General features: G+C 44.3%; 1 protein-coding gene across 7 annotated transcripts in view; it reads right to left on the bottom strand.

Moving 5' to 3' along the window:
* Positions 1-7,248: 7,248 nt before the first annotated feature.
* The window catches only part of SLC35F2 (solute carrier family 35 member F2), a 66,218-nt gene continuing 58,594 nt past the window's right edge, over positions 7,249-14,872 (bottom strand). For all 7 annotated transcript variants that reach the window (XM_074015157.1, XM_005579527.4, XM_015435663.3 and 4 more), the window contains one exon: positions 7,249-9,079. In XM_074015157.1, the coding sequence (XP_073871258.1) occupies positions 8,894-9,079 (186 nt within the window). In that variant the 3' untranslated portion in view covers positions 7,249-8,893. The remainder of the gene's footprint in view (positions 9,080-14,872) is intronic.

A 14,872-nucleotide genomic window follows, 5' to 3' on the forward strand; every position in this document is an offset into this window, starting at 1 on the left:
GGACTACAGATGGGTGCCACCATGCCTGACTAATTTTCTTTTTTCTTCTTTTTTGTAGAGACAAGGTATCACTGTGTTACCCAGGCTGACCTTAAACTTCTGGCCTCTTGGCCTCAAGTGATCCTCCCGCCTTGGCCTCCCAAAGTGCTGGGTTTAAAGGTGTGAGCCACCACACCAAGCCCAGGTTTATTCTTAAGCAAAATATTTTAGGAAATGTGTGCTCAGAGATCCTTGGCCTCCACCCCTGGAGACTGACTCAGTAGTTCTGGGATAGGACTTGATAATGTCTGTTTTTAAAAGCATCTCCAGTGTTTCTGACATTCTGCTAAGTCTAAGAATTAGTAATGAACTAGGAATCCAGTAATGAACTAGGAGTCCATTTTTATTTGGCACAAAACTTAGACAAATCACATCGCTTTCCTATGCCTTCCCTTATTTATCTTTAAAAAGGGAATTGGGCTAAATGATAACTACAGTCAGAGGTCAAGGTTTTCAAATTCCTTGATTATTTACATTATTGGGAAAGTTGAAACTACTTGTACACAACTCATAACGTCCAACAATAGGCGGAGAAATATCCTTCTTAGAGTAATAGAGAAAGAATGGACAATTGAAACATTGGTTGCCTAAAATGGAGGAGATAAAATTATGAATGGCTGGCTTACACACCTTCACGAGTGTGTGCTCACACTCAAAATGAATGGAACTAGAATCTCCCCTGCTAGATTTTTTGTCTCCTTCTGGTTGATCTGGGGAAGGGGAGCTGGGGAGGATGTCGGTAATGACTATACAATTCTTGCCAAGGGAAGGATCCACTGGTATAATGATTATAACTTTGTCTTTCTTCCCCAAATTGTAACTGCCCAGTGGGTTCACCTTGCCTGTTGCCTAGACAGAGGTGAGTTATCAAGACAGGGGAATTGCAGTAGAGAAAGAGCAATTCACACAGACCCAGCTGTGTGGGAGAGCAGAGTTTTATTATGACTCAAATCAGTCTCCCCAAGCATTCGGGGAGCAGAGGGTTTTTTTTGTTTTTTGTTTTTTTGAAATAAAATGTTTCACATATTTATTACTGAAGCCAGCCAACGAATGCATTCATAACAGATTCAGACATAAAAAATATATTCCCAATAAAACATGTGTATCTCTCCAGATAGTGGTGACATTCTCAGCTTGATATGGTAATGCAATTGTGACCTTGTTACCAGTTTTCTTGTGAATCCACTGGGAAATGGGACAATTTTGCTTTTGTTTCTTGGCCAGGACTCGCTTAATCTGAAAGTCTTGTGAGAAGACATGGCGAGAAGCGAAGTCAAACACATATCACGTTGACGGAGAAAGGAGGAGAGGGGCTTGACTTTTTTTTTTTTTTTCCCCACTAAGTTTCTTTCTGGGGAGCAGAGTTTTTAAGGACAACTTGGTAGGTGGGGAGAAGTCAGTGAGCCAGGAGTGCTAGTTGGTTAGGTAAGAGATGAAATCACAAGGAATGGAAGCTGTCCTCTTGCACTGAATCTGTTCCTGGGTGAGAGCCACAGATCAGATGAACCAGTTAGTCAATCTGGGTGGTGCCAGCTGATCCATCAAGTACAGGGTCTGCAAAATATCTCAAGCACTGATCATAGGAGCAGCTTAGAAAGGGTCAGAATGTTGTAGCCTCCACCTGCATGACTCCTAAACCATAATTCCTAATCTTGTGGCTGATGTTAGTAGTTCAGTCTCCAGGCAAGGAGGCTTCTTTTGGGGAAAGGGCTGTAATCATTTTTTATTGATGTATTTATTTTTATTTTTGAGACAAAGTCTTATTCTGTCACCCAGGTTGGATGCAATGGCATGATCTTGGCTCACTGCAACCTCCGCCTCCTGGGTTCAAGCGATTCTCCTGCCTCAGCCTCCCGAGTAGCTGGGATTACAGGTATCTACCACCATGCCCTGCTAATTTTTGTATTTTAGTAGAGACAGGATTTCACCATGTTGGCCATGCTGGTCTCAAAATCCCCACCTCAGTTGTTCCACCCGCCTCCACCTCCCAAAGTGCTGGGATTACAGGTGTGAGCCACCATGCCTGGCCTCATCTTTGTTTTAAACTATAACCTATAAACTAAGTTCTTCCCAAAGTTAGTTCAGCCTATGCCCAGGAATAAACAAGGACAGCTTGGAGGTTAGAAGCAAGATAGAGTTGGTTAGGTTAGAGCTCTTTCATTGTCTTGTTATGCCCAGACTGTTTGTTCCCCAAAGAAGACCACCAGAGTCCAGAGTCAAAGCCAAGCGGCAAGGATCTTTACTACAAGTTCGAACTTGGTCCCTCCTTTACACAGTATACAAGAGGGCCCTGAACAATGCGAGCGTTTGCTTTTTATAGCCCGAAAGTTGCAGGGGAACAAAGAAATTCTTTTGGCTCCTGCGCTTTCAGTAACCTTGAACGGCTGTCTCCTTATCGGAGACTTTCCAGGTGGTGTTTATACTGGGCTCAGGGAGTTTGAGAGATATATGGTGGTGGGATGGGAGGATGGGATGTGTTTGTGCTAGGCTCAGGGAGTTTTGAGCCCGGGGCTGAGGAATGTGCCCAGCTCCTTTCAGTCTCAGTTATAATTTTGCAAAGGTGGTTTCAAAATCACCTCAAAAATTTTTTTTTCTCTCTACTACCTAATGCAGTGGTCCTAGGACCAGGGCTGTAACTACAAGTGCTGGAAGCAGGAATGATTTCTAAGCAGGAAACTGTCACTATGTTTTTAAACTTCCTCAGAATTCCTACGGGCCTGATGAGGGGTTGGTTGTGCCTTCACCCCATCTGGAAAAATTGAGATTAAGAATAAATATAGGCTGGGCACGGTGGCTCAGGCCTGTAATCCCAGTACTTTGGGAGGCTGAGGTGGGTTGACCACCTGAGGTCAAGAGTTCGAGACCAGCCTGGCCAACATGATAAAACCCCATGTCTACTTAAAAAATACAAAAATTAACCGGGCATGGTGGTGTGTTCCTGTAGTCCCAGCTACTCGTGAGGCTGAGGCAGGAGAATCACTTGAACCTGGGAGGCATAAGTTGCAGTGAGCTGAGATCATACCATTGCACTCCAGCCTGGGTGACAGAGTGAGTGATACTCTGTCTCAAGAAAAAAAAAAAAAAAAAAAGGGCTCACTAGTTCAGAATCTCTGTGACCTTTCCTTCTAGGAACGGGCATGGACTGAAGGGGAGGCACTGGCTAGACAGGTACTGCTATCAGTGACATGAATCAGCACAGTGGCCAAAACTAATGTCCTTCCAAAAGTGGAAAAATTGGGGTAAAATTAAATGACAAATGGAAAATAGGAGGAATAGCCAAGAATAAATAAATTTAAAAGTGGGTTATAAATTGAGGAAAATCCAATATCATATTAATGATGACTTTAAAGAAGCTCAGAGCTGTCTCTTAGCTCGATGATCCCAGGTGCCTGAACGGGCGAAGCAGTGTGCCTGCCAAGACCACTCTTGCTTTTGGAGTCCGACAAGATTAAAAGGAAGCTTGCAAACTTGAGTGACCTCTGCCTGGGAGACAGTCACACAATATGATGGACTAAAGTAATGATTAAAGATTGTGTATATTTGTTTTGCTGTAAGGGATCCATGGTTGAAAACTAGAGGTGGCCTATGGTGTCATGATATGTATCAGTTTGCATCCAGTTCCTGGGTCCTAACTACCATAGCCCCATTACAGTCTTTTGTTATGTTGGGTAAGGCCTCAGGAAACAGAATGTTTCTCCTGCCCTCTGTTCACCTGCCCCAAGGCAGGACTCTAACCTCGCCTACTTTTCTGATTGTGGGTCTTCAGACCCTCCCCAGAGAGAGTCCCGCCCTATACCCTGGGGAAGGAATGCTGAATAAGGAAACTTCCATAAAAACACAAGAGGGCCGGGTGCAGTGGCTCACACCTATAATCCCAGCACTGTGGGAGGCCAAGACGGACAGCTCACTGGAGCGCAGGAGTTTGAGACCAGCCTGGCCAACATGGTGAAACCCCCGTATCTACCAAAAATAACAACAACAACAACAACAAAAAGCTGGGCATGGTGGCTCATGCCTGAGGCTGAGGCACGAGAATTCCTTGAACCCGGGGGGTGGAGGTTGCAGTGAGCTGAGATCGAGCCACTGCACTCCAGCCTGGGTGACAGAGCCAGACTCTCCTCAGCAAAACAAATCCAAGAGAACTGAGTTCAGGGAGCCTCTGGATAGCCGAAGCCGTGAAGGTTTCTGAAAAGTAGTGTGTCCAGGGAGAGGATGGAAGCCCCTCGCCCCTTCTCCCATGCCTTACCCTATACATCTCTTCATCTGTATCCTTTATAATAAACTGGTACACATACATAAAAAAAAATACTTAGACATGATAAACATTCAATATCTGTTTAGTGAGGAGGGACACAAATCATATTGGTCGTAAGGGGTGACTTCAGGTTTCTCCAAGAACACTCAGATTCAAGTGAGGTAACTCAATTATGTTAAAATATTAACCTTTATGGTAGTGTCTTTTCTGGTATAATACATACATCAAAGATCATTCTCTAAAAATGTTTAATTTTATGTTTTTGAATATGTAAACAAAGTATATCTCTAAAAGTTAACAGAGATGGCCAGGCATGGTGACTCACACCTGTAATCCCAGCACTTTGGGAGGCCGAGGCAGGCAGATCACGAGGTCAGGAGTTCGAGACCAGCCTGACCAATATTGTAAACCCCCGTCTCTACTAAAAATACAAAACTTAGCAGGACGTGGTGGTGCATGCCTGTAGTCTCAGCTACTTGGGAGGCAGGGGCAGGAGAATTGCTTGAACCCGGGAGGCGGAGGTTGCAGTGAGCCAAGATTGGGACAGTGCATCCCAGGCTGGGCAACATAGTGAGACTCCATCTCAAAAAAAAAAAAGTTAACAGAGATAAGTTGAGATTTGGATTATTTCCTAGGGTTCAAAAAAAGCTACCTCCAGGCCGGGCGTGGTGGCTCAAGCCTGTAATCCCAGCACTTTGGGAGGCCGAGACGGGTGGATCACGAGGTCAGGAGATCGAGACCATCCTGGCTAACACGGTGAAACCCCATCTCTACTAAAAAATACAAAAAACTAGCTGGGCAAGGTGGCAGGCGCCTGTAGTCCCAGCTACTCGGGAGGCTGAGGCAGGAGAATGGCGTAAACCCGGGAGGTGGAGCTTGCAGTGAGTTGAGATCCGGCCACTGCACCCCAGCCTGGGCAACAGAGCGAGACTCTGTCTCAAAAAAAAAAAAAAAAAAAAGCTACCTCCTTTTTCTTTTCTTTTTTCTTTTTCTTTTTTTTTTTTTTTCTGATACAGGGTCTATTGCCCAGGCTGGAGTGCAGTGGCATGATCTTGGCTCATTGGGGCCTCAACCTCCCAAGGTTAAGTGATCCTCCAGCCTCGGCCTCCTGAGTAGATGGGACCACAGGTACATGCCACCATACCCAGCTAATTTTTGTGTTTTTTAGAGACAGGGTTTCACCATGTTAATTAACCCAGCTGGTCTCCAACTCATGGCCTCAAGTAATCTGCCTGCCTGAGCTTCCCAAAGTGCTGGGAGACAGGACTAGCTGGATTTCCTAGGCTAGGAATTCCTAAGTCTAGTTGGGGAAGGTGACCTCACCCACCTTTAAACACAGGGCTAGTAACTCAGCTCACACCCGACCAATCAGGTAGTAAAGAGGGCTCACTAAAATACAAATTAGGCTAAAAGCGGGAGATAAATAAATAGTCAAATCATATATCGCCTAAGAGCACGAGGAGGGGACAATGATCGGGATATAAACCCAGGCATTTGAGCCGCATCAGGCAACCCCCTTTGGGTCCCCTCCCATTGTATGGGAGCTCTGTTTTCACTCTTAAATCTGGCAACTGCGCATTCTTCTGGTCCGTGTTTGTTATGGCTCAAGCCCAGCCGTCCATCACTGCTGTTTGCCGCCATTGCAGACCCGCCATTGACTTCAACCCCTCCGGATCCGGCAGGGTGTCCGCTATGCTCCTGATCCAGCGAGGCGCCCATTGCCGCTCCAATGGGACTAAAGGCTCGCCACTGTTCCTGCAGGGCCAAGTGCCCAGATTCGTCCTAATCAAGCTGAACACTAGACCCACAGCTTCTAATAGAGCTATAACACTCAGCGCATGGCCCAAGGTTCCATTCCTTGGAATCCCTGAGGCCAAGAACCCCAGCTGAGAGAACAAAAGGCTTGCCACCATCTTGGGAGTGGCCCGCGCCATCTTGCGAGTGGCCCACCACCATCTTGGGAGCTCTATGAACAAAGACCTGCCCCTAACAGTGCTAGGATTACAGGCTTGGGCCACTGTACCTGGCCTACCTCCTTTTTCTAAAGTCCATCATGGTGTGTATGTATCCTAAACACCCAAATATGTAACCAAAGACTTTGTGAATGACCCTGCTCACCAAACAGCAATCTTGGAGGATCAGCAACTGTAGTTCTGACTGCAGCTGTCACTGGTGTAAATAAAATGAAACAATGAGCAAAATAGCACAAATTTAAAAATAAACCATCAGTGTGCTAATCAAACTGAAAGTCTTCCCAAAAGAGCCAAACATTTTAACATAACCCTTCCCACTCTCATAGTTGTTAATGTTAGGCAGTGAAAATTAAATATCAATTGAAAAGGCAGTTTTAATTGGTTGCAGAAAATGAAAGGTTACTTCACTCAAAAAAGTAAAAAACTCATTGTGGTAATTCAGAAGTGGAAAACATTTATTCCTGCAAATGATCGGTGGGCTTGCTCTGAATTCCCTTGAATCCCAGCATAGTCCCCAAATAGACAGGCTTGCCTCACCCCACAGAGGATATGAATCTGAAAAATTGAGTATGAAGAAATATTGAATATATGAAGTCATTCAAAATCCACAAGGGGGACGGGCGTGGTGGCTCATGCCTGTAATCCCAGCACTTTGGGAGACTGAGGTGGGTGGATCACTTGAGGTCAGTTCGAGACCAGCCTGGACAACACGGTGATACCCCATCTCTACTAAAAATATAAAAATTAGCTAGGCGTGGTGGCGCATGCCTAAGGTCCCGGTAGGAGAACTGCAGAACCCAGGAGGCAGAGGTTGCAGTGAGTCGAGATGGCACCATTGCACTCTAGCCTAGGCGACACAGCGAGACTGTCTCAAAAAAAAAAAAAAAAAAAAAAATCCACAAGGGTTTTAAAGGAAGGTTTTACTGGAAAAAAAAAAAGTCCACAAGGGGAACTGGTTAATCAAAGAAACCACACAGTTGATTTATTTCCATGAATTCAAAGCCTTTTAATGATGTGAACACTTACTCCCCATTTCTTTCTTACATTGTTACAAAAAAATTTACATAACAGTTTTCTTAAAGTGGCATTTTGTTGGTTATTATACTGATGATACATATTAACACTTTGTATTGAAGTATAAAAATCACAAGGCATTACAAATTTTTGATAAGAAGTAGTAATAGTATCCTCTTTTAACAACTGGAGGCTCCCGGGCATACTCTTCGGAGAGAAATGATTAATTTTATATTTTCATTTATATTTTGATGATAATCTTTTCTTGTTTTTACCAGTTATAAAAACAAAGCTTTTTCTTTGTTGTGATAATGTGCACTAAGACTTAGTTTCTTGAGCTAATGCTAAATAAAATGAGATCAATAGGAATATTCCAGGAGGTCGTGAGAAGTTTTCAGAAAGGATGGCATCTACATATATATGGAGCTCTGAAAAATGTTGGAGAGTATGACCTGGGACTGAAACTGTGGAACACACATCCAGTGTCACAGGCTCTGAGAGCAGAGAGAGTTTACTCTGGGACCTGGAATGAGTGATGGAGAAATGTTTTAAACAAACAAACAAATAGGCCAGGCACAGTGGCTCACATCTGTAATCCTAGCACTTTGGGAGGCCGAGGTGGGCAGATCGCTTTAGCTCAGGAATTTGAGACTAGCCTGGGCAACATGGCGACACCCCACCTCTCTATAAAATCAAACAAAACAGGCCGAGCATGGTGGCTCATGCCTGTAATCCCAGCACTTTGGGAGGTCGGGGCAGGCGGATCACTTGAGGTAAGGAGGTCAAGACCAGCCTGGGCAACATGGTGAAACCCCATGTCTACTGAAAAATACAAAACTTAGCTGGGCGTGGGGCCACATGCTCGTAATCCCAGCTACTCACACTTGAACCCAGGAGGCAGAGGTTACAGTGAGCTGAGATTGTGCCACTGCACTCTAGACTCTGTGTCTCAAACAAACAAATAAAAAACCAATTGTGGGAGGGTTCCTAGGTTTACTGCACTCCAGTTTAATGCTCGTACAGTACTCACACTTATAGCTCAGGAGTTTACAAGGGCTGACCCACCCGTTTTCTGCCACATGCAGTCAGCCCCAAGGCCTCATCTGTACCCAAAGGCCTGTGGACAATAACTGCCCCAGCAAAAAAAAACAAAAAACAAAAACAAAAAACAAAAAAAACCTCGAAGCCTCTGACAGAGGAAACGTACTCCAGAGCCACCGTGAGCTGCCCCTGTTCCTGACCACCAAGCCCAGCCTGGACAGCCTGCTTTCCCGCCCTGGCTTGAGGCTGGCTCACTCCTGGATCTCTCCCCAGTCCTGCTTTCCCACTGGTGCCTCTGAGACCCCGGTGTGGGGTCCGCACCTCATCTCCCTGACACGAACAGGTATTGGTCCTCAAACACAGAAACACACTCTTAGCTTGGTTTCTGCTCTAGTTTGGTATTTCTACTTTTGAACTTTGTTTGGTGTTCCTCTCTAAAACCTAACCACTGGATCCAACCCAGGGTTGTAGAGTGTCCACTCTGAGTCTGCTATTTTTCCCCAAGTGTCCCTTCAGCAAGCAGCAGGCTCTGCTTTATCCTGGTGGGGGATGGGTGCGCCGTCTTCTCCAGCTACAAGACAGCAGAGTGGGTCTCCTGGAGGTTCTCCTCCAGCTTCATCCCCAGGTTGTCAATCCCAATGCTGGTGACCGGAGGCACACTGCTTTCAGCCGGCTCGGCCGTGCGAGTTGGGGTGGAGCAGTACAGGATAAACCCCACCATGATGACGGTGAAGGACAGGATGTAGAGTCCTGAAAACTAGAAGAGAAGAACAGGCAGTGAATTGTGCCCCTCACATACACATCTTTGCTGCTGGCTTTTGCCAACTGTGCTTTGAGGATTACCTTCTCATAATCTTTTTCTTTTCTTTTTCTTTTTCTTTTTGTTTTTTTAAGACAGGGTCTCACTCTGTGGCCCAGGCTGGATGGAGTGCAGTGACGCAATCTCGACTCACTGCAACCTCTGCCTCCCAGGCTCCAGTGATCCTCCCGCCTCAACCTCCAGAGTAGCTGAGACCACAGGCACTCACCACCACACCTGGCCAATTTTTGTGTTTTCTGTAGAGACGGGGTTTTTCCATGTTGCCCAGGCTGGTCTCGAACACCTGAGCTCAAGCAATCCGCCCGCCTCAGGCTCCCAAAGTGTGGGGGATTACAGGCATGAGCCACCATGCCTGGCCTCATGATCTTGTTTCTGAAAGTTGCCTAAGGAGATGCTAATGCACAAAACCTTCCTTTGTATGCTGCTGAATGATGGGACTCTGCCAACAGCACCCGGCACATAAGCCACCTGGATCCTTGGATCTTTAGGAGAAATGGATCTTTGCTTTTCTCTGTCATAATCCAGCTACACCCCACTCTGCACATAATCCCACTTAGTGGAGAAAATAAAAGGTCATCATGGATACCACAGAGAGCCCCGTTCAGACCCTAGACACAGCCTACAATATTGGTATGAAACAGAGGAACATAAGACTATGATGAAATGTGGGTGGCATCTGCTCTACAGCCTCTCAATGTGTGCTATTCAATGAAATTCATTTTGCTAAAATGTAATACATTATCTTGTCTCTGTAGGCAAGTATTACATAGTAAAATTTATGGTACACTGAGCAGATTCAGAATTTTAGAGCTAGAAAGAGCCTAAGATACCAGAAGAATCCGAAGCCCAAAGAGGCGACTGGTGTAAGGTCCAGTGAGGACAATCATAGGGAACAGAGAGCCTGTGACATTTTATAATGTCTGTGACAGACATTTTACAACTATGGATGGAGTTTTTGGTGACCTTCCCCAACTTTCCCCTTCCTAAGACTGAAAACCACCACCCAGGGCAAAATGCAGTGAGGACAGAACACGAATTCATTGGGTATATATATGGAAAAATGATACACCCCAAAAGTCTAAATAAATCCTATTAAGAACTTTGTATATTTCCTCTTATTTCAGCTGAAAATTCATACAAAAGTTGAAGTGTTAAATCAGTCTGTATTGTTTTCTTTTTTTCTTTTTTAGACAGTCTCACTCTGTCTCCCAGGCTGGAGTGCAATGGCGCAATCTCGGCTCACTACAACCTCTGTCTCCTGGGTTCAAGCGATTCTTCTGCCTCACCCTCCAGAGTAGCTGGGACTACAAGCACGCACAACCATGCCTGGATAATTTTTGTATTTTTGGTAGAGAGGGGGTTTCACCATGTTGGCCAGGCTGGTCTCAAACTCCTGAACTAAAGTGACCCACCCACCTCGGTCTCCCAAAGTGTTGGGATTACAGGTGTGAGCCACTTGCGCCCAGCCTGAAGTTGGTATTTTGAAAGGTAATCATGCTGTCCCATAAAGTGTTCACTGTTACCTGTGAAAAAACCTATATAACTTGTTCAAAATCTGTTATATTTGGTTTGGTGGCTTTTAAAATGTTCAGAAGAAAAACTACTATGTCTCTCTTAAGAAGGCAGGTGATTAAATTGAGTCACTTTTATTAGCATGGAGAGACTAATAAAGAGATTGAGTAAGTCTCCTGAATTAGAGGTGCTTACTTTTTTGTCTTGTAAAATTCTGTGTGTCTGGATCTATGCAGGAAGTTTCTTGCAGTTACTTTATTCAGCAAATATTCACTCAAGATCAATTTCAGGAGAGGCAGAGTGCTTAAGGTCTGACATGGATGAGTGTAAAAAATTCTGAGCCTCTTTTTCAACTGTCTGCTTCAAAAAATTAGAGCCAAAGTTAGACACAGTTTTTAAAACTTGTAGTATATTAAGCTTACAATCTGCCTTTAAAAACTACTTGGCCAGGCTCAGTGGCTCATGCCCTGTAGTCCCAGCACTCTGGGAGGCCAAGGCGAGTGGATCACCTGAGGTCAGGACTTCAAGACCAGGCTGGCCAACATGGTGAAACCCCGTCTCTACTAAAAATACACAAATTAGCCGGGTTTGGTAGCAGGTGCCTGTAATCCTAGCTACTCGAGAGGCTGAAGCACAAGAATCACTTGAACCCAGAATGCAGGGGTTGCAGTGAGCTGAGATCACACCACTGTACTCCAGCCTGGGTGACAGAGCGAGACTCTATCACAAACAAAACAAAAAAACTGCTTCTAAAGTGCTAGGTGACTTCATTATGCTCTGAGTTTTTTCTACCTCTGTAATTTATTCTGAAGATTTCAGAAGACCTGCTCTTTGCTCTATAAGTCTTGAAATAACATTTGACCAAAAATAGTAAAAATCTGATCTAAGAATGAACTATTAGACATTCAGGGACAAAGGAACACAAAATAACTGGAAAGGAATTTATCAACTGCATGCTCCGATTCTGAGAATAGTAAAGTTATGTGGCCAAAAAATGACATAAGAAAGGGATTTTTTCATTTTAAAGTTAAAAGCAGTTGAAGCTATAGCCAGCCACCAACTGGCCTGCAACTGCTATATAGAAACACCAGCACTCCTAGTGGTGGCCAGATGAAATGCAGCCACAGCATCACAGAAAAACAAGGCTGACATTGTAGTCCATGACAATTTGGCTCTCAGAAAAAAAATCTGGGCCCATCATGATGACTTCTCTGATTCACTTTGACTTTATTTATTTATCTTACTTTTTTTATTTTTTTTTAAGATGGAGTCTCACCCTGTCGCCCAGGCTGGAGTGCAATGGCATGATCTCGGCTCACTGCAACCTCCACCTCCCAGGTTCAAGCAATTCTCCTGCTGGGACTACAGATGCGTGCCACCACGCCCAGCTAATTTTTGTATTTTTAGTAGAGATGGGGTTTCACTATGTTGGCCAGGATGGTCTCAATCTCCTGACCTCGTGCTCCACTCGCCTTGGCCTCCCAAAGTGCAGGTGTGACCCACTATGCCCAGCACACTTTGGCTTTTTTTTTTTTTTTTTTTTTGAGACAGAGTCTTGCTCTGTTGCCCAGGCTGGAGTGCAGTGGCGTGATCTTGGCTCACTGCAAGCTCTGCCTCCTGGGTTCACGCCATTCTCCTGCCTCAGCCTCCTGAGCAGCTGGATTACAGGTATGTGCCACCACGCCTGGCTAATTTTTTGTATTTTTAGTAGAGACAGGGTTTCATCATGTTAGCCAAGATGGTCTCGATCTCCTGACCTCGTCATCCACCCACCTCAGCCTCCCAAAGTGCTGGGATTACAGGCGTGAGCCACCGTGCCCGGCCTGGCTTTTTTTAAATGATGGTACCAATAAGCTATAAAGCTATAAACATTCCTTCAGTCTTAGTTCAGGAATACCTTAACCAGCAAGTCTGCAAAGATAACAGCTGGTTCCTTGACATGTAACCTTGCAATGCAAAAAGGTTTACATTCCTTAAGTAGAAATTTCTGAGAATCCACTGAGCTTAATGTAGCAATAATTCAGTTAAGTGTTGTGAGTTCATGGTTGACTTCTGGGAATAGCATAAATAAGGATTTGTCTGGATAAAAAATTTTACAAGGACAAAGAAATATAGTTGATAGCCTCTACTGAAACTAAAATTATCAGGTAATGGCCAGCATCCTAACTGTCTGCTCAAATGACTGTCAGGAAGATAGGAAGCAGGTCAATAATCCTTTACTGAAGGCATGCTGGGAGAAGACAGGTCTCGCTCTGTCAGCCAGGCTGGAGTGCAGTGGTGTTGTCAGATGACGACTCACTGCAGCCTCAACCTCCCTGGGCCCAAGTGATCCTCCCACTTCAGCCTCTCTCTCCAGTGGCTGGGACACCAGGTACACACTACCATGTCTGGCTAATTATTTTTGTATTTTTTTTTTTTTTTTTTTGTAGAGATGGGTTTTGCCATGTTGTCCAGGCTGAAAAGAGATATTTCTAAAGCAGGGGTTCTCAAAGTATAATCCAAAATCCTAAAACCTAAAACGCTGGGGAGGAATCTATACAGTCAAAGCTATTATTACATTTTTTTTTTTTTTTTTTTTTGAGACAGAGTTTTGCTCTTGTTACCCACCCAGGCTGGAGTGCAATGGTGCAATCTCGGCTCACTGCAACCTCTGTCTCCCAGGTTCAAGCGATTCTCCTGCCTCAGCCTCCTGAGTACCTGGGATTACAGGCATGGGCCACCACGCCCTGCTAGTTTTTGTACTTTTAGTGGAGAGGGGGTTTCCATGTTGACCATGGCTAGTCTCGAACTCTTGACCTCAGGTGATTCACCCACCTCAGCCTCCCAAAGTGCTGGGATTATAGGCGTAAGCCATCACGCCTGGCCCTCAAAACTATTATTACCATAATACTAAAATGCTATATGCCCTTTTCACTTTCATCATCTTGCAGATGCACAATGAAATGTTCTAGAAGCTATATGACATGTGATATGACAAGGCAGAAGGAAGAGGCAGAGGTGAGAATCCAGGCTTTCTAGTAAGCCACACAGTAAAGAGATTTTTAAAATATAAATCAATGACATTCTTCTATTTTTTTATTTTGAAAAATACAATCTTTCATAAAAATGTTAACATGATGAATTTATTATTTTCTTAATGAATTAATAAGTATTTTTTAATTTATCCGTTTTCATTTATAATATGGTAAATAATAGGTATAAATGACTGGGGTTCTGAATTTTTAAGCATTTAAAAGGGGCTTAAGATTTTAAAAAGAATGATCAGCAAGCCCTGGATCTAAGAAAAAAAAAGATGAGAACTGCTAACCTGCTGCCCTAGGAATTTTCCAAGTAGCTGTGAAGTTGAAAAAAAAAATCTATATACTTGGTTCTCTCTGATTATGAGACTTTAACATGATGCAATCATAAGCTTGAGATTCTCATCTTAATAATGAAATTAAGGTGGAAAGTGCAGTGGCAAGAAGCCTGGACTGATAGAAGACTGACAACTAAGACTTAGTAGTGGCTTTACCACTAACCAGCTGCTGACTAAGGGTAAGTCACTGAGCTGCACATCACCTCCCCGGGTCTTTGTTCCTCCGTGTCTAAAATAAATGGCTCCACCAGGTATTATGGCTCACGCCTATAATCCTAGCACTTAGGGAAGCTGAGGCGGGCAGATCACCTGAGGTCAGGAGTTCAAGACCAGCCTGGCCAACATGGTGAAACTCCATCTCTAGGAAAATACAAAAACTAGCTGGGCATGATGGAGGGTGCCTGTAATCCCAGCTACTCAGGAGGCTGAGGCAGGAGAATTGCTTGAACCCGGGAGGCAGAGGTTGCAGTGAGCCGAGATCACACCACTGCACTCCAGCCTGGGCAATAGAGTGAGACTCCATCTCAAATAAACAAATTAATTAATTTAATTAAATAATAAAATAAAATAAAATGAATGGCTCAATCAGTTCTCAAGGAAAGGTGTATCAGGCTCTCTGAGGATGTTATTTTTTCAAACTTCGTATTTGCTCTCTTGCTTCCCCTGGAGATACTGATATATTCCCTTCCACCCCACCTGCCTTGAGAATTAGTGCATGTAATAGGACCCACTGCTGATGGCAGCAGGTTACGCTTGTAAAGGCTGTGATGATGTGGATAGAAAAAGTCTGAAAAACCAATGGACTGAATTACCTTTAAGATATAAAATTACTATCAAAGACAGAACCATCCCAATTATGCATG

Source organism: Macaca fascicularis, chromosome 14 (genome assembly GCF_037993035.2).
Source record: "Macaca fascicularis isolate 582-1 chromosome 14, T2T-MFA8v1.1".
Classification (NCBI taxonomy): domain Eukaryota; kingdom Metazoa; phylum Chordata; class Mammalia; order Primates; family Cercopithecidae; genus Macaca; species Macaca fascicularis.